Source organism: Magnolia sinica, chromosome 17 (genome assembly GCF_029962835.1).
Source record: "Magnolia sinica isolate HGM2019 chromosome 17, MsV1, whole genome shotgun sequence".
Taxonomy (NCBI): Eukaryota; Viridiplantae; Streptophyta; class Magnoliopsida; order Magnoliales; family Magnoliaceae; genus Magnolia; species Magnolia sinica.
In genome coordinates, this window is record NC_080589.1 from 9025441 (window position 1) to 9047655 (window position 22215).

The following is a 22215-nucleotide window of genomic DNA, read 5'->3' on the forward strand; positions in this document are numbered from 1 at the left end:
TTTGAGCTTTGATCTCCCACTTTTTGGCTGGCGAATGGATGGCTGGAGTGGATATGACCGAAAAATAAAAAATCAAAGTGGACCCACAGAGCTTGGGGTAACGTGGGATACTGGGAAACCGGGTCACATGCAAGTCGCATGCGTTCCGAGCCATTTACCAGGTGGGCCCGCTCGACGTAACATACACTGTCCAAGAAGCCTGGCTAATCCCCTCATGAGATGGGCGCACGCTACCGTTTGAACACGTGCATTAGGTTTCTTTCTTTCTGACAATCACTTTTCTCATACAAGTGTGGCCCACCTGATGGATGGATTGCCCTGATCTGGCACACGTATTCCACGCTCGCACGCGTGCAGCGATTCACCTCTTCACACGAATCACACTCATGAGATTTGGGGAAAGCATTTTCCAACTTCCGACTCAATCAACCGAGTCAAAATCATCGGGTTACATCCAGTTAAAAACTCAAACCCGATTACAAACCCGAAAACAGAAAAATACAAAATCACTACAAGAAGATCCTAAATTTCAAACGAAACTATCCGAAAATGCCATCTTTCTCTTTCAAATCTCAGAAAGGAGGCAAAATAAAAAACCTACATCAGAAAAATCTAAGTAACCAAGTAAATGGGCATCGAAGAAATCGAAATCCGCTGATGATGATGCTCCAGATTCAGTTCTCTCAAGCTCAGATAAGGGATATCAACATCCCCATTCCGAGTCGGAGTCAAAGTCCCAGCGAGTGGGCCCGAAGTCGGCCGACTCCGACTCGGCGTACCCAAGCCGCTCTCTCCAACAACATACACGGGGCTGGAAATCGCCCTGTAACATGACTCGCTCGCTCGACTCGTTTCAAAATGGTTGCGATTTTGCTGCCTTTCGTTGTCTTCTCTCGACTTGGATCTCCAGAACAGAAGCGCGTTTTTCCACCATTTTCGCTTCTTCGTCTTCTTTGAATCTTCCTTCGAGATGGGTTTTTGGAGCTTGAAATGGAGTGCGTCAATTGATCGGGACTCGCGCTTGTGCTTCCGTGCTTCTTCCAGGATCTGGAAGATGGAGAGAAAGGGTAGAATGGAAATATGAAAAGGAGAAGAGGGAAAAATGGGTATATGATATCATACCTGGAAATAGTCGATTTGAGGGTCGAAGCCGTAGTCGCTGAAATGCTGCGGTTCTGGCATTGGAAATATGGGAGATCTGCTCGTCATTGTTGAGAAGTTTTGAGTCTGTTTTCCCGTTTTGCCCCTCTCGCTGCTGTAGTTACTGCTCAGAGAGAGAGAGAGAGAGTCTCTGTTTTCCCCTTTTGCCCCTCAATGCTGTAGTTGCTGCAGAGTGAGAGAGTCTCTCTTTTCCCCTTTTGCCCCTCTCGATGCTGTAGTTGCTGCAGAGAGATAGAGAGTCTCTGTTTTCCTCTTTTGTCCTTCTCGCTGCTGTCGTTGCTGCAGTGAATAGAAGAAGAGAGCGGCAGAGAGAGGTGAGGGAGAAAAGGGTGCCTCTGTACTCCTGGGAGAAAATGAAATCCCTAAAATGCCCTTTTATTGCGGGGTTCCAATCCAGTGCTTCTGGAGGCATGGGAGGTAGCGTGCTTCCGTGTCTTTTCTACACATGTCGATTGTATTGACTGGATCGGAACCGTTCATCTTATCTATTAAATATTTTATGTGCGAATAGAGAAAATAATCCTACCGTTTATTTAATTTTAGAATATAAATCAACACCAAAATATTTAAATAATCTATGGGTCACATGATAGAAGATACCAATTTATTAGATGAATAGGATAATTTTGTTATATAAAATTCGTGTTATGAGCCATCGGTAGCTGAAGAAAGAGGATGGATGGCTCGGATTATCGTAAAAATATGTCAAGTATGTTATATATGATCAAACAGCACGAAAGTTCCGTAGTCCCGACGCGGTGGATCAGCTTCGCTTTCTCACCTGCCTAATAAAGGGTACTCGCAAGTGTGCGACTCCCGATACTACGCGCCGTATATAGAGATTTGGCATGTGCGTACAGTATCCGTGCCGTTTAGCACGTGGGTTACGCTCTTTACTTTATCTAGAAATTAGAATAGTTTGGTTATGTTATATGGATGTGAAAAATTAAGTGCGGGTCACGTTTCCTGATCGTCCATTTGATTTTCCTACAACGTCTCTCGCCATATGATACACTGATGAACGGACAGGATAAAATTATCTAGGAATGGTATAGATATGGGTCCCCACTATTACCGGCCCAGATCTCTCACTTACAGTAACGAGGATCTACCCTCGCGAGTAGCCTTCGCAAAACTCGTTTCGATGAGTTCTGAATCCCATGTTGCGCTGCGGGTCAGGTTGGTTTCTAGGGTTAATGAAGGAGTTAATTTTGCCTCTGTCGCGACTGACAAATCGTCACGAACCGGGGCCCACGCACTCAAATGGTCCAATCTTTCGAACCGTCCATACTCATGTACTCCAATGGTAAATAATGTTTTTGAATACTTCCGTATTCTATTGATGATTCTAACCTTTGATTTTTTTTAGTTAAATGCGAGCCATTGAAAATTCTCTGTTCATTGTTCGAAATTCATCTACAAATGGTTATGGTCTAAATCATCCTCTCACTGTAAGTTTCTTACCGTATGTCTTGTAGCATAGATTCCACTATATGGACAATTATGATCGTCGGATCACTCAGCATGTGGACCCCATTGTGGGCGACATACGCACAAAATTTCAATCGCGACGTACGCGAAACGAACGCTTAATTACAGGTGCAGAGCTTTGAGTTCGTGGGACCCACCCTGACTCGTTTTTTGATCCGTTGGAAATGCGCTGTTGACTGTCACGTGGTGTTCTCGTCGAAGCAGGTGACACGCGGGCCTCCATATCGCACTATCGCACGTGGCCTTATAACTGATGGTAACCTTTCATTTGGTGGCCCATCGAGTTCGTCTGAGCCGAAGACGTTGGTTGGTGAGAATTACACATCACGGCTAACATTGATACTCTGGAAGAGCATGACCGTCTATACGCTGCTCATATTCAACGGACATATGGCGGCATATATTTACCAATCGCTCATAATTCCTGTCTGGGTGGAAACTGGAGAGTTACAGCCACAGGTGTTTTGGCTAATTCCAAAGGCCACCATTTTCAAGCCGCCCAATACAAACCAAATCAGATTGCGTAATGAGTACTGAATGTGCTTTCATCGCACTGAGTAAACTCTGTTGGGCCTACCATGAATATATGTGTTTATGCATGCCAATCATCCATCATGCTATCTCATTTTAGGGGTTGAGGCCAAAATTCCTGGACCCCACTGCAGGAAACAGTGTGAATAATGATTGTAATGATTTCCACCGTTGAAATCATCTTAAGGCCCACCCATTGATAAGATCACACAGACATCGATAAAGGTTAAACACAAATATCAACTTCATATGTAATTCACACCATTTTTTGTGGTGTAGTCTACTTGAAATTTGGATATACTTAGTTTTTGAGCTCGAGTCCTAAAATTATCCAGTAAAATGGATGGATGAAATGGATAAAATACCGTGAATGAAACACATACATCATGGTGGGGCCCAAGAGCGCCGCTGGTGGGAGGGAGAGTAGCAATCTGTTTCCTGCCCAAATGGGCTACTCGGATAGCTGATGCCTGAAGCTATTCAAGGGACACTTTTGTCATCTTATGCTTAAGAAGGTTATTTTGTTTTGATGAAGATGTTTTTATAATAAAAGTAAATATTAATAGGGAAAAGGAGTGAACTTCTATTTTATATAAGCATTTTGACGGTTTTGTCCTAACTTTTATTCGACCGTTGCAACAATTAAAGGAAGAAGAAGAGGAATGCAGTTGTACACACGCATGCATGGACACACGTGGCAGAAGAGTGTAGGATATAGGCTGATCATCTGATGGGCCGCTCCATTTATGAATCATAGTTCAAAAATCAGGATTGTCAGATGAATTTATGGAATTGATTGAAAAATGGAGTTAATGTGGGCCGTGATATTTTATTTGATCCAATTGAGTAGTTACAGTTGTCCTACAATCCTGATTTTTGGCCATAACCCCAGAAGTAGTGGATTTGGTTAGATTAACGGTCTGGATCTTATATAGAGGTGCTGGCATTCTCACGTAACTCGTGTATGAAATAAGTCCTGTGAAAGAGGTGGTCGCGTACAGGAACTTATTCGAACACGGGCCGAAGAACAAGGACGTGGATTGCCCGTACAGAGAAGTTTCTGCTGTTAGAAGGTAGGTGGGCCCACTGCAATGTTCGGGAGAAATCCACAGGATCGATCTGTTTTTTCTATGTCCCAAAAAATGAAGGAGGTCCAAAATGTTGTGAAAAATATTGATTAAAAATATTTTAAAATAAAAAATATATATATTTATGGTAAAAGATTTTATTTGGAAGAAAATTTCTTACTGCTTTCACGTTTTCCAGAATAGTCCCATTCACCGGGAAGAATAGAAGGAAAAAAATTGTGTTTATATGTGAGGGTGTGAAGTACCTTATCATTTGCTTGGTAGATTCGAGGATTATTGGGACTTGCTTTTTGCACTGGAACACTCACGCCGGGTTCAGTATGAAGGCATGGGCATGTGAGGCAGTGTGAATGTAGAGACACTAGTGATATACTTTGCACTTCGCACGTGCACATTGTGTCGTAAATGAGTCGCTCGTTCGTGAACCGGTACGATATGGAATATGAGTTAGGTGACTGGAATGAGCAAGTGGTCTACAGCCATAAAATGACTAGCCAATGAATCTAAACGGCTAACATGCAGTAGTAATTATCCTACATGCATAACGGGCAGAAACTGCCAATAACAACTAGTTTCTCACCAACAGCCATACAATAGTTCTATTGAGTTATGACATTGGACCAAAACCATCAACACTGACTTATATAAACAATGCCTGAATAGTTCAACAAACCATCACCAACATCGAACCACTCTCACTTGCAACCCAACAAGTAGAGCAACTACAAAGGTGGCATGACAAGAAACATTGAGGATTAGATGTTGAATGTTTTGTATGGTGACAAGGAACAGGCTAATGTTTTTGTATTTTCAGTTCATCCTATTAGAATGACCTTATGACAATTAATTAGAAGAGTATATTTCTCAAAAACATCATAGTAGGCCTCACCTAGGTTCTGAAGCTCCTGCCATAAGTCTTGTGGGGTCCACCATGTGTATGAGTTTTATCCACACCGTGGATCCATTTTTACAGATCCTTTTTAAGGCATGAAACCAACATGAGGAAGTTCCAAGGCTCAAGTCGACCACGTGGTGGAGATTGAACACCCACCATTAAAAACTTTTCAGAAGCTGTAGAAGTTTCGATCAACTTATATTTTTGTTTTAACTTGCTTCAAGTCTATGTGGACTTATGGATGGCAAATAAACATCACGTATCATTATAACCTCTACTTCCTTGGTGTGGTCCACAAATCTACTAAGCATATATATATATATATTTCCATGGCCTTAATAAGGTTTCAATAGTAAGTTTTCAATCCCCACTGCTTCTTATGGTGTGGCCTATTTGAAATTTGAATTTGCCTCATTTTTTATTTCATGCATTATGTAATATGAAAAAATAATAATAATAATAAAATAAATTGAATGGACAGCATGGATAAAGCACGTACATCATTGTTTGGCCCACGTAATTTTGCCACGCATACACAATACTAACATCCGAGCTGTGGTGTATTCTACGGTCCTCAATCCGAGTCCAGCTTCGTTGTAGTTTCGGATTTGTCACCAGGAGCGGATTTGGTGTTACCCGGCACTTATCATGTGAGTTCCACCTTGATAAATGTCATGTATATCCACATTGTACATCTTGTTTTTGAAGTTCACCACGGCTTTGAGATCAAGACCATCCAGTTCGTGGGGCAGATTGTGGATGAAGCACATCTTAAAAATAAAACTCAGCAAATGATTTTAACCATCCAATATCGGAGGATTATGAAATCAACGGTTGAAAGTAAGATAGTGGGTGGCCCAAATTTTAAGGGCAGAACAGCCGCTACGTATCATCTTTTCGGTGTAGTTTTTAGCTTACGCACATTTTCATACAAGTTATAACGACACCGTGTGTGCTGTGGAAGAGTCGTCACCATTTCTAAAATGGTAGTAAACTAAGAGCGTAACCGTGAGACTGAGCTGTTGAAAGGGAAATCTGATTGTGTACTGAGATAATCAGTACGCTCTCATCGTATCCTTAAATGTATGCGGTCTATCCACGCCGTCCATCCGTTTTTCCAGTTCATTTTAGTGGTTGAGACCAAAAAAACTCATATCCAAATCTCAAGTGGACCATAACACATGAAACAGTGAGAATAATGATTTCTACCGTTGGACCTTGCTAGGCCCCACAGTGATGTTTATTTGTCATCCAACCTATTCATGCGATCACACAGGCATGAATGAAAGGGAAAACACAAATATAAGCTTGATCCAAAACTTCTGTACCCCTGAGAATTTTTCAACGGTAGAAATTCAATCCACATTATTTCATGTGGTGTGGTCCATTTAAGCTTTGGAGTTTGGATACGCTTCATTTTTGTGCTCAGGCCCTAAAATACATAAATAAGGGTGGACCCTACAGTTTTACTCAGTACTAACTCAGTACGCAATCTGCTTCCGTTGAAAGGAAGTGTAATCAAGGGACCGGAATCGCAGCGCGTAAAACACCCAAGCTCCGTGGGGTCCTTCATGTTGTATGTATAGTATCCACTCCATCCATCAGTGGGGTCCATCATTTTATATATGTAATATCCACTCCATCCATCAGTGGGGTCCATCATGTTATATATGTAATATCCACTCCATCCATCAGGTGAGACGTCTTATATTAACTGTACATACAATAGATCAGCCCGATGGTGAACTCAGGTGGACCACATCATACGACACCTGTATCAGGTTGATTTTTGTTTCTACTCTTTTTATTACTGTTTTGAACATTGTCTGAAAACTCGACGAGTCAACCAGGGACTCGCCCGAGTTGACTCGGGTCAGCCAAACTGGCCGATCCGGTGTATGATCATTTTGCTACAAAACTGAACCGAGTTGATCCATCTCGGAATTATTTTTTTTTAAAAAAAAAACCTAAATTAAGTAATCAATATTCAAATAGTATAATCTTTGATTGATTTTATTTTCTTTAATTGTAATATTACTCCATGGTCGACTGAGCACATTTCCTTGTTTTTAGAGAGAGTAAATGAGCTTGTAAATGAAATTCTCCCTAAATTTTGGAAGTAAATTGGATGAAATGCCTTTTTTAACTACTTTGGAGAGTGTTGTGGGTAAACAAAGGTGACGTTGCGCACGTGTCCACCATACACATGATATGTTAGTGATGCTCCAAAATCATTCAAATACTTGCTGCATCACTAAAATCACACCAATAAAATGATCTAAACCATCTAAAGAGTGTTCATCTAACTAGTCGGTTAAAACACATTGGCAAATTGCTTGTTTTGTATTCCTTATGTTTATAGCCCACTTGTGGCTCAAGATTTTTATTTTTATTTTTGGCTAAATTATATATTACAATGAGCTTATTATAGTGAATGCAGTGATCATAATAACGAGAGACAACAAAGCACATCCAAGATCAAGTGTAGATTACCAATAGTTGGGTCCCACCTCTATTGCGCTTAACATAAAAATACAATTTGTTTCAATCCGAACAGGCAACCGTTGGAAATAAATCAACAATTGATCTACATTGATGTTTTTGTGGTATGTACAACCGAAAACTTGAATAAATACAATTGAGAGGGATTTGATAAAGGGTAGTTTGCCTCCAAGTGCAAAAGTTCGTAAGTAATATCCAGTGAATATAGTGTCGATCCCACAGGGAGATGAATTGCGAGAAGGAGAAAATCAAATACAAAACAAACTAAATAATAAAAACTAAACTGATGATTTGATTTTGAAAATTTTGAATGGATGTAATTCAATTGAATTAAAATAACACCCAAGCTTCAAAGTTCCACACATAGGTTAATCTTCCAAAATTATGATGACTTGGATAACACAACTAGGATCTGAGTACTAAGGTCAGCCTAATCGGAAAATAAAACAGTTTAAATATTTTAATAAGTGATATAAAATATTAGAAAATCATGGATTTGCACCATTAATATATATTCTCAAGTGCCAGTGATTTTAAACATTCAATATTCGTGAGATAATGAATCAAAGAAATAAAGCAGGTTCATAACCTCTCCCATCTAGAAAATCTAATTGATCCAGGGTAAGCCTATCCATCAATGTGGATCTCATATGATGGAAACATATGGATCTCACGTTAGGATAAAAAACTAAACCTAAACAATAAATAACATGTATACACAATTCTTCTCATTATTAAAATAATCAATCATCATAACTTAAAGAATTATTAAACTCATGTGCTTCCTTTTTAGCTTGGGCTAGAGGAAACTAGAAAAACATAACTAGAATAGAGAAAGAAAGCAACAAGAAAGAATAAATATCTAAAAGCTTGTAAAGAAAACAAATTAAAACTATAAAACTCTTTAAAAATCCTAGATCTTGCTTTAGGATGTCTTGAATGATGCTTAGGAATGCCCTGGGAAACCTTATTTATAAGTGGGGAACTCCAATTTTTGTACAAAGTTGGAAAACTCTAGAAACCGCTTCAAATTTACGCAGTTTTTCAAAATAGACTTCACGCCACGCAGTTTTTCAAAATAGACATCAGAGTTTCAGAATACACACACCCATGTCAGTACACATACTCCATGTTAGCCACCCCCGCTAGGGATCGATACCAAGATCTTAAGTGTTGAAACGAGGTATCTCCACTTAGTCTGCATTATCTGGTTGAGGTTGATCGCTTGCTCTCCGGCTTAAATGCTTCTTCCGGTATCTCCATGCTAGTTGAATGCAAGTTGCTGCAATTGCTCTCCAATATGGAGATTCGTTCTTGCAAAAGAGGCATAACAATCATTACAGATTATTCATATGTTAGACCCCACAGATGATGATCCTAACTGCCTGATTGGCCCCTATTAAGTGTGGATTGTTGGTTGTAATTGTCAATTTTCTTTGGATGGCTAGGATTATCTGATAGCGGATAATGTACAACCCTTCAACTCAACTGCTTATTGAAAGGTGGCCCACCTTGATCCTGTAAGGCTGTAATTGGTCTTTTAGGTCCATCATGGCCCCAAAACAATCCTCATAAGCATGGCCTACTATTGGCTACATGATTTTCTAGTGCTATCCTAAAACTATATGAGATGATGTTATGTATAACCTTATGGTCCCTTGAACACATGGGCTCCGCAAGAACCGTGCAAAAGTGGCAGTGATATCTTCCAGATCATCGGCTCGCAGCACAAACGCTTCCACATTTGTTAAACACTTCACAGTCCTGTTAGAAATTAACTGCTGTCCCGATGACCTGATTTGCTTTCCATCTGGAAAAAAAAAAAAAAAAGAATAAATAAAGATAATGTTTTCAACCTCGAAACAACAAGAACTTGATTGGTGAATTCATAGTTATGAAAAGCAATTTATGGCCACAGTGTCAAGTTCCTTGATATCCATTGATAAACCTTCCTCTGACTGCTCGAGCTTTTAGAGAAAGTGGTTGTTTGACATTGTATCAGAGCAGAAGGTCTTGTGTTCGAATCTCGACAGCACCAAATATGCCTTAGTGGTAATATATTCACCATCCTTTTACGACAACCATGAGTCGGGCAATGTAACTGCTATTTAATACCATGCTCTAATTATCTTAACAAGGTCCTAGTCATTGGATTGGGCTCCATCAAAATGTGGTAATTGTCCGTTCCCATCAGATGGCTGGGATCATTTGTAGGACAGATGATACCATGCGAGTAACTCCTCCCCACAAATGTCACCTGCTGATAAGGGGATTGGATTTCCATATCCTCCAACACTCTCCATTGTTCCCCAAGTAATGAAAACGATCTTGTCAATTGGATGTTGTCATGCCCCAAACTCGGAAACCGGGTTGACAAAATTTTCGATCGTCGAATCCAGTGCCGACAGCCTTTGTAGTACCCCATTCTCGGCTCCTAGCGCGCATACGCCAGATTCCGATCCTGGGATCCTACAAGGAGGATTTTCCAACATGCATTTGTCTCGTAAGAAGCATAACCACAAGTTTACCAAAATCACAAAAGAAATATCATCATCATATATCCACTAATAAAAACTTTAAATACAATGTTGAAAGGGAAATACATATACATCGAAATCAAAGATCCAGAGGTCTACTGCATGTCTAAGCTCAACGCTGCTGCAACTTAACGCCACTTGCACGCATCTATCATGCATAAGCTTATAAAAAGCTTAATGGGTGGTGAAAGTGTGTGAGCAGTATATGCATGCTTAGAATGTAATATCAGAGTAAAAAGAAATACTGGTGAGTTCATAAAATATCATCAATCTCATCCAACATATGCGATGAAAAGACATAGCAAGACAATGTCATATACTAAGAAATACTGACAAGCAATATCAGAGTGATCAGAGTAAGCGAAAATACTGACAAGTCCTATAAAAGTATCATCAACCTAATCCAAGCTACACGATGCAAAAATATAATCAAAATCAATATCATATACTGATGAAGCAATGTAGATCAGCTATGCAATGTGGAGACAGTAAGCCAAATATCAGATGCTGATGATGCAATGCAATATGCGGTGCGAATGAAATGACCAAGCTGGAGTGAAGTTGGGATGATAGTACGTAGTATCGCAGGCTATGGGGTCCATCACAAGGGGCTTCTATCCAAACCAGTCACATACCTAAATTTGGATAGCCAGACTTAATATAGTAGACTCTTAATCTCAGGTTAGTTGCGCGCCCAACCGAAATCCTTGCCATTACGAAGGTACACAATAATTAGTTGCAACCACCAACGCGAGTGGATAGTAAATGAATGAATATGCAACTCCTACTCGATAAGTCCACATATCACTACGGTTTCTCTCTGGTATCATCACCGAGGTCTAGTACACTCTACATGCAAGTCGTCTCCCACTAACGCGCGACCATGCAAGTGGAAGATGCCTCACTATCTGCCTGGCCAGTAGTCAGCCAATATCTACCCGGCACGTCGATAGCGGACCCATTCATTAGCTGGTCAAACTCAGCCTAGCAATGCCCCCACCCTCGGGCAGGTAAGGCCACACCCCCTCCCAATCGACTACGACACAGTGGAAGACCAACCTCCTGGTATTCGGCACTCAGCACTCATGTATCCACTTGGTCTCAACGTTGGGGCGTCCTCTGGTACCAAGAAGGTTTAGAAATTTTCTCCCAGGGCCATCTATGGCAGCTCGATACTAGTAACAGATTTTCGGTGTCCCATCTGGCCATCCACGATATACCTGTAGAGGCTACGGCCCTGATGTCGCTACGGTGTACATTTAATCACAATGCAAGATGCATGAGTCATGTAATCCAGTCATGCATCAATCCTACGCATACCGTGTGCTCATGTGAGATAACTTCTGTCTATCCGGGAGTCTCATAACAACCTGGTCAAAGACATGCAATGATCAACCACATCTCATAACAAGCATGCAGATGATGCGTATGGGTATGTATCATGATGCTATGCTATCATATCTCATAATCGGTATCAATAACCGGCATCGACAATCGACCTCGACAATGTAGACATTTAACCAACATTGCCTCCAAGAAATGGCCCACATAGAGCTTAACATAAGTGGACCCATGACCTCACACAATGGCTAAATATCCACACCATGTGCCTCACTCAAGAGCTTGATACACATCACTATAGGCCTCTCACATGGGCCTAATAAACATCACAATGGACTCCATCGCCTGGCCCTCAAATGCACCACAATGGGCCTAATCACATAGACCTCATATTCATCACATTAGGCCTTAAACACGGGCTGAATGCACATCACAATGGGTCTCAAATATTGGCCGCATATACATTACATAGGTCTTGAAATCGGCCTCAGTAATCAAAATCTGCCTCGACAATCGAAATCGGCCTCAACAATCGGAATCGACACTCGGAATCGGTCTCGATACTTAGCCTTGACAACCAGAATCGACTTATATAATCGGCCTCGACAAATCGGAATCGGCCTATATAATCGGCCTCGACAATCGGAATCGGCCTATACAATCGGCCACGATACTCGGCCTCGATAATCGGTACCGATAATCAACATCGATAATCGGCACCGATAATCGGTCTATAAGCAAGGCGAGGTCTATATATGAACAGCCGATCGAACCATAATATAAAGATCGTCCCTCGGCCGTGGTTATATTAAACCCGATAGCGTGAAACCATCTGTCTATGGCGAGTGGGGCCCACTGATTAGGGTTAACCCACGAGAGAATGATGAGGAAGGGCCTAACAAGGCCTAAGGGAAGGTCACAATGTGGGCGCTCAACCATCAATGCCTATCAATGTGGACCTTTAACCAACATCGCTCCTAAGGAGTGGCCCACGTAAACATCATTACATACATCATGACAAAATCACACATCACATCAGGCCTTGAAAAAGAATAGGTGGGCCCTGCACCTGGGCCTCAAAGACACAACAGGTGGACCCCGCACATAAGCCTCAAATACATCACGCGGGCCCCAATTACAAAACAGGCGGGCCTCATTATAGCAGCAAATGGGCCCCATATACATCATGATAGGCCTCATGGATGGGCCGCACCAATGGGCCTCAAGTGGGCTTGGACCACACCCAAAAATTATTTCAATAGTAGATGTAACATGTGTATCGCAGTACACATCATTCCATGGGGCACATGGCCCACTAATGATAATCGTCACTGACCAAATATTGTCCAAGGAAATCAACACCATCCAAACATTGTCTAGGTAAATCAGCACTGTTCAAACGTTGTCCAGCACTATCTAAACATTGTCCAGCACTGTCTAAACATCTGGACAGTGCGGATGAAACAAATACATCACTGTGTGGCCCATATAGCAAAACAGGTGGATGGCTTGGGGATTACATGCATCAAAGTGTGGCCCACCGTCCAGATCTACTGGACGATGCAAATACACCATGTACATGGAGGTGTGGCTCACCAGAACTTGCTGACGTCAATTACACCAACCTTATAGTTGGTGTATGTTAAACTAGCCAATCAGCGTCCCAGATAGGTGGGTCCCACGTAGGGCCCACCATATAACATTATTTTATAATATATAAATTATATTATTAGTATATTATATATATATATATATATATATATATATATATATATATATATATATATATAAAACAAAGAAACAGCGTCCAGGCCACCTGGACGGCATGGATTGCAAACACATATAATCATGGTGGCGTCCCACTCCACCTGGTCTGATGGACAGTTCGGATATATTACATACATCAAGTGGCTGCTCAAAGCTCCCGCCCGTCCCAACTAAATGAATGGACGGTGTAGATAAAACCATACATCACAATGGTGGTCCCCACCGTCAAAATAGTTGGACGATGTGGATGATACCTACGACAAGGCCCCACCGTCCATTGCTATACGGTGGGATACAATACATCATTCAAGGTGGGCCACGAGAGTGGGGTCCACATGCTGGATATAGCACACGTGCGGATAGGGTGGACCCAGCAAATGGGTGGCGTGGATGCAATAGACGAGGGGGTGCAGGTAGAATACTCACATCTTGAGGGCCCCACGTGTGGAAGGCCGTGTATACAACACTTACAAGTAGGTCCCACATGTCACGTGCAGCATGCCCAACACATGCAGCACCGTCCCAGCTAGACGGTGCAGACATACACATCACGGTGGGGTCCGCACGGACGGCTAAATGATGCACATCGTCATGTTGGCCGACGGAACTGTAAACGTCAATACCACAGTAGCCTTGCAGTTGTTGGGCCCCACCGTTCCTATTAATGGACGGTGTGGATACAACCTTCATCATGGTAGATCCCCTGCACGGATAGTGCAAATAAAACCCATACACCTTGGTGGCTCCACGTTCCTAAACGGATGGACGGTGGATGATCAGACCCCACTGCTGATGTTACGGCAGCAGCAGCTGCATGCTGCGTGGGGTCCACATAGATGGACAGTGTGGATCAATGCATACAGCAGAGAGATCCACCGTCCAACCATCAGGACGGCTGGAATAAAACGCATACACCGCGGTGTTTCAAAGAGCATTGTTGATAAAACCCATACGTCAGCGATCGGCCCTACCCAGCACGTCCAGATGGACGGCTGGATGGCATGGATCATAGATCAGGTGGGCCACATCATTACCAAAAAAAGAAGGAGAGAGAGAGAGAGCGAGAGAGAGAGAGAGAGACAGAGAGACAGACGGTGGGAAGGGGAGGGACCCCGCCACTATGGGCCCTCCCCAAACAATGCATACATCAAGATGGGTCCCACCATATGTGGGCCCTTAATCCATCAAAATCACACAAATCAATTTTAGAAGACACCCACCGTTAGATCTTAGACCCTTATTTCCCCCGCCAAAGCATGCTAGAGCTCCAATGGATGGACTTCAACTGTTGAGATCGATCATAGAGGGTGGGGATGGGAGATAGGAAGTGGGCTACATAGGAAGTGGGCTACATCTAGCTTCTCCATGGAAGCTTGGACGATCGCTTCCATGGGAGTTGCTTGAAAATGAGAGAGAGGGGTGATGGGAGAGAAGTGATGGGAGAGAGAGATGGTGAGTGATGGGGAGAGTTGACTTTTGGGGATGAGTGTGAGTAATGGGAGTGATGGGTTGTACTTTAATTGATTGATGGGATTGATTTGATATTGGGTAGAGATTCTCTTGCGTGGCATTTTTCCTCGAACTAAACGTGGGCCCACATCTCCTGGCCTGGGTATCGCCTCAGCGCGAGAGACACGGCAGCGAAATCGCGGCGATGATGTGGTCACTAGGGTGCAAGTGTAACGTCTCAAGAAAATCTGTACAAGGACCCGAGTACCACCTCAAGCAGAAATTATATAGGACCAAAACTTTTAGAAATTAGGTTAATATTAGTAAGTGTTAAACTAGAGTGCTTATGAAATTAGCACTAATCACTTTAAATATGATCTGCAAGACCCAAAACGTGCAGAATCATTGACGCTGCATTACCCAGAAATTTAGAATCCATCCCTAAACCCGGTTGCTCTCGGGAGTATCTTGAAACTTCGTATTGGACCTGGACCGCACGTCGAAAGTCCGATGACCACAAAACTATACAGTTATGACCGCATTACTGGACTTGACAACCCCCTCAAAAATCAAGTCTTAATTGTGTATAAAAATACACAACTTGAGCCCGGAGCGAAGTGTGTGAGAAACGTAAAAATATTTAGAAATAAAATCCGAATTTAAGTAATCTGAGTCGTGTCGCTTGCAGGTCAAATATAAGGATTTAGACCGTCAGAATTTGACCCAAATACACCCTCGGATCAGGAAAAATGTCTCACACATGTCGGTGTACTTGTGACCCTGATCCCGTGACCGTGACCGTGACCGTTAAACTAAAACGGGTCAGCCACGGTCGATCTGTAAACCCGATCAGAACGAAACTCAGCATGACCTAGATCCATGGTCAGGGAGCTTAAGTCCGACTACATGTGGAAAATGGGCCACCAGAAGTGCTCCGTTGGACCGGAACAGTCCGTTTTTGGATATAACCTAAGTATACCTTGGCCCTAGGGTCATTCCCATCAAACCTGGGCCTATATAAAGACCTTAAACACTCTCTCCCACATTCCATACGAATTTTAGAAACCCTAGGAGAGAAGAAGAGAAAAGAGAAAGGAAAAGAGAGAAAGTGATAGTGAGAGTTGGAGATTCTTCCTGGGATTCGATCCCGCTACTCCACGCACTCAACTGCCATTCCTGTATCGCTATACAGGCGATTCTAACTCCGTACTTGGGTAAAAAAACCTAACCCTAACTTGTCTTAGGGTTTTCGACTAGCATAATAGATGAATTAACTAACCTATTCCCTATTATAAGTTATTGTGGTGCCGTAGATAAGACTTAACTTTTAAAACTGAATTCGCTACGAGTCTACCAGCAAAAGGTGCGGATTATAAATGTTTAGGTTATGGTTTCAAGGCTTTCAATGTCAGTTAATGGTTTATTACTGATGTGGGTGCTATTTCACATGCCAAATGCGATGTTTGTTTCGCGTTTCAGATATATATGAACTATATGGAGTTTAGTGTATTCCATGTATTTGTAGAAAAGATCGTATACGTATGGAATTTGAAAATGTGTTTGTCATGATTAATCGTCGTGTGTTTATACTAGTTGTATGTGTAACAACTCCTTGGCGAAAGGATTTACTCTAATACGTGCTATCACCAACATACGCCATGTATGTTGGAATATGTAGTCTAAGTGTTTGTAAAAATGCCTGAATGAGTAAGTACTTAGCATCAGGTACTTTATATGAGTGTTGAGATAAGATTCTCAACTAACTTGACTATGTGTATGATTTCTTCCATGCAACTTATATTATATTGTCTGTTTTACTTATCAAATGCGCATGTGTGAAATCCTGTGTATGTTGTACTTCATAACATGCTCAAATGGTGTAGGATTGGAATTATGTGTTTATTACTGCTTTAACTATTTCATACGAATACTTGTTAGAATTGGATATGTTTGGGAGTATGATTTAATCCAGGCAATCGGTATCAGATCTCGAATAGGTGGCTGAGGTTGTTTTCACCACACAAGATGCGATCGATGAACCCGAGTCGTACTTTGATTGTCGGTAGTGGTTAGGCCACACGAAGTGCTTACGCACTTCATGTCGATCAACTCGAGGTACGCTCGTACTAGTCGAGCTCGACAAGTAACCCGATTGGCCCGACGTATATTCACCATGTATGGACACTACTGCTTGAATCTAAGGTACTAAACTCACCAGTGAAAACTCCTTTAACCTTGGTACCTCGATCCGCTAAGACTCATGAGCCGGGCATGGTGGTATGAGACACCGTAGTCGAGCTGTCGGCCTATGATGGGGTGACGAGCCTCCCCGTAGTGTCCAGTGAGTAATACAGTCTCATGAGCCGAATACGGTGGTATGGAACACTATATTTGAGCTGTCGGCCTACACTGATAAGGTGACGAGCCCTTTGTAGTGACCTCGAGTGTACGCTAAGACTGCGTAGAGGCGACGAGCCCTTACGTAGCAACAAGAGTACACTAGGCTTGCACTGATAAGGTGACGAGCCCTTTGCGGTGACCTAGAACCGTATCTTCGTATGAGATTTACTAGGACTGACGACCCTAAAATGGATCATCGTTTGAGAATTGATACAAGGGAGGTACCTTAGCTTCATAATCCTGCTGTATGAAAGGGACTAATAAGAATTTGGTAATCATAATCATGCAACACATTGCATGTGCCGTTTGGCGATGTATAGAGAGCACAAGGAAGTGACTGACATGCGCGACCGTTAGATGAAGATCGCTGAGGGAGTGCAGGCGAGGGCATGCATCATTTATTCATACTATTCCTGCATTAATCAGAGTATTTAGGGATGTTGGATTATATTGCTTTATCATTTACTGCTTAACTGAATTGATAACATGTTAACCTTTGCTTTATTGTTCCACTGAGTTGATCATTCACTCCCACGTTACAGGACGGTGTCTTAAACACCAACCAGACCCTATTATAGGTTTAGATGATGGCGTAGCCTACGAGACAGAGCCGGACTTTGAAGACGATAAGGAGGCATTCTCATATATGCAGTATTCAGGCGGGTTCTCGTAGACCGTTCTGAATCGACGGGGCTTCAGGGTTATACTTGTAGTGGACTATTACATTTTGATATTTTGAAATTTGAAACAATACATGTAATTATTGACCTGGAAATTGCATACATACTTTGGAGACCTATACTGAGTTATAACGCTATACATACTTGAGTAAGTCTTTCGCTTGCGTATTACAACTGTCCCTGGATTATGTATTGTTGATTTGGATTAATCTTATTTATGTTTTATGCACTAATACAGACAACATTAAATCATCATTAATTATGTTGCATAAGTGATGCGTTGGAACTCGGGAGTTGGACTTCTACTCGACCCCCGATTTTCAGGGTGTTACAACAAGTTTCAGGTCAAGCCGACTTTAGAATACGGGACACGATTCAGGGTCACGCGCAAATGCTGATTATAAGTAGCGAGTTGCCGAAATTCGACCAGGAAGACCGCGGAAGCCTACGGAACGGTACGGTCTAGGACACGGGCCTTACAGATGTCCTTGATCCAGTATTTTGCTTCGTCTTGGATACAACTTTTGCTTCGATCTTTCACAGATAGCATTTAAGATGTGAGGCTTCATCTCTCTGAAAATATGCACCTACGAATCAATATGGTTTTAGGTTCTTTAACAAGTAACTAGGATTGGAATGAATGCCACCAAATAGCTGCAGATACTGAATTTGTGATGCATGAGTTGTAAAAGAACATATCCGATCCCATTTAACATGATTTGTTTCCATATTCATGGTTTTGGACTGATACAAACTTGCTAGGAAACTGTGCAACCTCATGCACATGAACTATCACTCATGAATATCTAACAAGCAATGAGTAGAAACGAAAAACGAAGGCATAAACCTCAAAGATATTAGTGAGTTGGGATATCGGTATTGCTATAAGTTTTGCGGCTAGGGATACGGAAACAATATTTTTATTGCCAGTAATATTGCTAATAACCGGAAATGCAGGGAAGGGAAAATGGTGGAATTTTTTAGCGAAACTCTAGGAAATGCTAAAGTACACATATTTGCGTATTTAGGAATTTTTTTTAAAAAAAATTACTAAAAGAATACATACACAATAAGTTTCCATTTAATGAGGGCCAAAAAGCCTGTGCTATCGTAAAATAGCAATCGAATAGTAGCCAAAATAAGTTTATATAATACAAATGCAGGTATCATACAATAACTAAGACATGTAAAAGTAAATGAACTCAAACATGCATTCATCGATGATCTATATAATACAAATGCAAGTACCATCCATCGATCATTGATCTATCCATCCATCTATGCATGCATGCACATATACATATACAAACATGCATTTCATCATGCAACCATATGCCCATAAAAATTTTGAAATTGAATTTTTTAGCAATCAGATTTTTGGCAATACTGATACATTAATATCACCAATACACTGGCGATATAAGTAACACTTGGAATCTAAACAGTTGAAAATATCGGCGATCCATTGGTGATTCAAGCAACACCTGGAATTTATAGCAACACATTGGCAATACTTAACAATATATCTTCAATACCTGGAATTTATGATTCTACCAGTGTTACGGTGTCGCCTGGATGGAGATAAGGATAATATCGGGGATACTCCAGACAATGGTTGGGAGCACCCATACACGTATGCCGCGTATCGAATTTGCATTATTTATTTCTAATCTCATTCAATGGGGTCTTGTCATATAATGCGAATTGGTCTGTCTGATAAACATCTTGTTTTTATAGAGACAAGCCACATTCCAAAGACAAAAGGATTTAGTTATTCCAGCCTTCAAGGATGATAAACTATGCAAAACTAACAAATCTATTGTTTCCAGTTTTATAATAAATGTTGCAATGAAATGCTCTAAAGTTCCCTTCTTGAAAAATTTAGAGAGATGGCAATGTATGACTCCTTATTGGTAGTTCGGTAAACTCCCCCATGGAACTACAGTATTAGATAACAGAGTTTCGTTAAGCTCACATGCACCTCTCTATGGCATCCTCCCATGCATCGTGAAACCCTCTATGTAGATAAACCGGCCACCCAACTGTTGTGCAGGATGTGTACAATAAATTTTCAATAAACAATGCAATAGTATAAGATTATATTTTTTTTTTCAAATCAAGTTTGGAATAAATGGTAACCTTCTCGGTAACCATGTATTACCATTAATCAAAGCTCTTACAGTAAAATTATTTGCCTCAGCTTGGCTACTAATAACATGATACCCGCTCCATTTGACTCTCTTTGCAGTATCTGCACCCGCCCAGTATTCTTAAACTCTCCATAATACAATTTTTTTTAGGGCTAAGCTTCTGTCGCAATCAACCAACTGGCGGGGTTGATCAGATCACCCAATGATGATTGGATGATCACGACCATCAAATACACTTGCCATGGCCGACCAAGGTACGCTTTCAACTGCATTCTCATGAGTGCAGGATCCAGTGCAGCTGCAATTTTGCAGTTATGGATTGAAAACCCAGAATTTGCATTTGATTTACTCAGGCAGCTACTTCCCTGGGCAATAATTGAGATGCTCTGCCCATCAGGCCGACTCCGAGCATATATCTTGCAATTCTGGAACACTACAACCGCACTTCCAAATATGAAGTCGATGGTACCATAAGATATCGCAATCCCAGTAGAATTGTCCGTGCCACCTTGCGTAGAGGGTAGCTTGGTAGCCGAGAAAGCTGCACATGTAAAATGTTGAGTGGTCCGACTCGCTGACAAGCACCACAGCCTCTCCTCTGTTGGGCCCAGCCGAGTTTTCAAAGGTCATGTTCTGGGCTACAAACCCAAATCCTCTCACCATTGCAGTAAACAAAAATATCATGTTGTATCTATGATTATTTCAGGTTTATGCAACAAAATTTTACTGTTAAGTAAAATATTACATGATTAGACAATACTTTCAAATAAATGAACAATTACAAATGCTATGCAATCCAATTATGTATAACCTTATGGCCCCTAAGACGTGGGCTCCGCAAGAATGGTGCAAAAGTGGCGGCGACTTCTTTCAGATCATCATCTTGCAGCACAAAAGCTACCACATTTGTTAAACATTTCACAGTCCTATTAGAAAGTAACTGCTGTCCTGATGACCTGATTTTCTTTCCATCTGAAATAAATAAATAAATAAAGATCATGTTTTCAACCTCAACACAGCAAGAACTTGATTGGTAAATTCATAGTTATGAAAAGCAATTTATGGGCACAAGCTGACAAAGCAATACAACATGAAGACTCTAAATCATGGTTCTAAATATCTTCCAAAATTGAGTCGACTCAACCAAGTTGTCTCGGTTTAGATGGGCAATGAAGCAAGTCACCAAACCGAAACGGACCGAAGCAGTCCGAAACAATAAAATGGGGAAGTAGGTATGGTTGCAGTTTCCAAGCAAGCTGCACATTGAAACCACTATTTAAAACTATAAATATCTTGGCAAAGGCCTAGTTAACAAAAATTTCAACATTTGGTTACCTATTTTCCACCAACCAAAATGAACAATGAATTGGTTACAAGCAAAGGGAGCCATACATTTAGAGGAAATATACAACACTCAATTGAGCATTTCCTTGGCTAAGTGAACTGTATCAATGGGGTCTGACCATGATCCAATCATTGATATGGTGGACCCCATGATTTTCCATACCTCATAACCTTCCCGATTTGGGCAATCCTAACTGCTGGATTGAGCCCCATCAAAATGGACCTTTGTGGTAATTTTCCAATCCCATCAGACGACTAGGATCATCTATAGGATAGATATTTAGGATAGTCCATTGGTCAATCAGTTAGGTAACTGAAGGTGGGCCCCAGATGTACCAGTATTGGGTAGAACAAATATTGCAGTTTCACTCGATCGAGCATCATATATCTCATATGCTAATTAATGAATCACAAACACTTGCCAAGTCTCCAAAAACTTTCGGATCACTGATTCGGAGTTGGAGTTGGTATTAGTTTTAAATTTCAAGGTCTAAAGCTGTGCAATAAAAGAACGAATAAGATGGGCATTGAGCACATACTTCCGCTCACTGAAGAATGCTCAAGACACCATGTGAGTAGCTCCTGCCCACAAACGTCACCTTCTGACAAGGGGGTTGGATTTTCATCTCTAACACTCCCCATTTTTCCTCGGATAATGAAAACCATCTTGTCAATTGGAGCTCCTTGATACAGTACCTTGCTTCCTTGTATATACAGTTTTTGCTTCAATCTTTCATAGATAGCATCTAAGATGGGATCCTCAATTTCTGTGAAAATACGCACCTGCAAATCAATATGGTTTTAGGTTCTTTGAACAAGTAGGAGGGATTGGAAAAATGCCACCAAACAGCTGCACATTCTGATTTTGTGATGCATGAC

The 22215-nt window shown here is 41.4% G+C and overlaps 2 protein-coding genes across 2 annotated transcripts; both read right to left on the reverse strand.

Moving 5' to 3' along the window:
- Positions 1 to 405: 405 nt before the first annotated feature.
- Positions 406 to 1497, reverse strand: LOC131230782 (uncharacterized). Its single transcript, XM_058226749.1, has 2 exons — positions 1123 to 1497; positions 406 to 1047 (listed from the first exon to the last, which is right to left on the reverse strand). Exons 1-2 carry the CDS (start codon positions 1207 to 1209, stop codon positions 613 to 615), a joined length of 522 nt encoding a protein of 173 aa, XP_058082732.1. The 5' UTR covers positions 1210 to 1497; the 3' UTR covers positions 406 to 612.
- A 7761-nt stretch (positions 1498 to 9258) lies between these two features.
- LOC131230989 (probable cyclic nucleotide-gated ion channel 20, chloroplastic) lies at positions 9259 to 22215 on the reverse strand. The gene is made up of 3 exons (XM_058227032.1): positions 21876 to 22215; positions 20949 to 20964; positions 9259 to 9462 (listed from the first exon to the last, which is right to left on the reverse strand). The coding sequence occupies exons 1-3, from the start codon at positions 22000 to 22002 to the stop codon at positions 9279 to 9281; spliced, it is 327 nt and encodes a 108-aa protein (XP_058083015.1). The 5' UTR covers positions 22003 to 22215; the 3' UTR covers positions 9259 to 9278.

Excerpts from the sequence above, each read along its gene's own strand:
- LOC131230782 (XM_058226749.1), bottom strand. The coding sequence starts at position 1,209 with ATGACGAGCAGATCTCCCATATTTCCAATGCCAGAACCGCAGCATTTC. Across the intron at positions 1,048-1,122 it reads CTCAAATCGACTATTTCCAG|ATCCTGGAAGAAGCACGGAA; the intron begins GTATGATATCAT and ends TCCATCTTCCAG.
- LOC131230989 (XM_058227032.1), bottom strand. The coding sequence starts at position 22,002 with ATGGTTTTCATTATCCGAGGAAAAATGGGGAGTGTTAGAGATGAAAAT.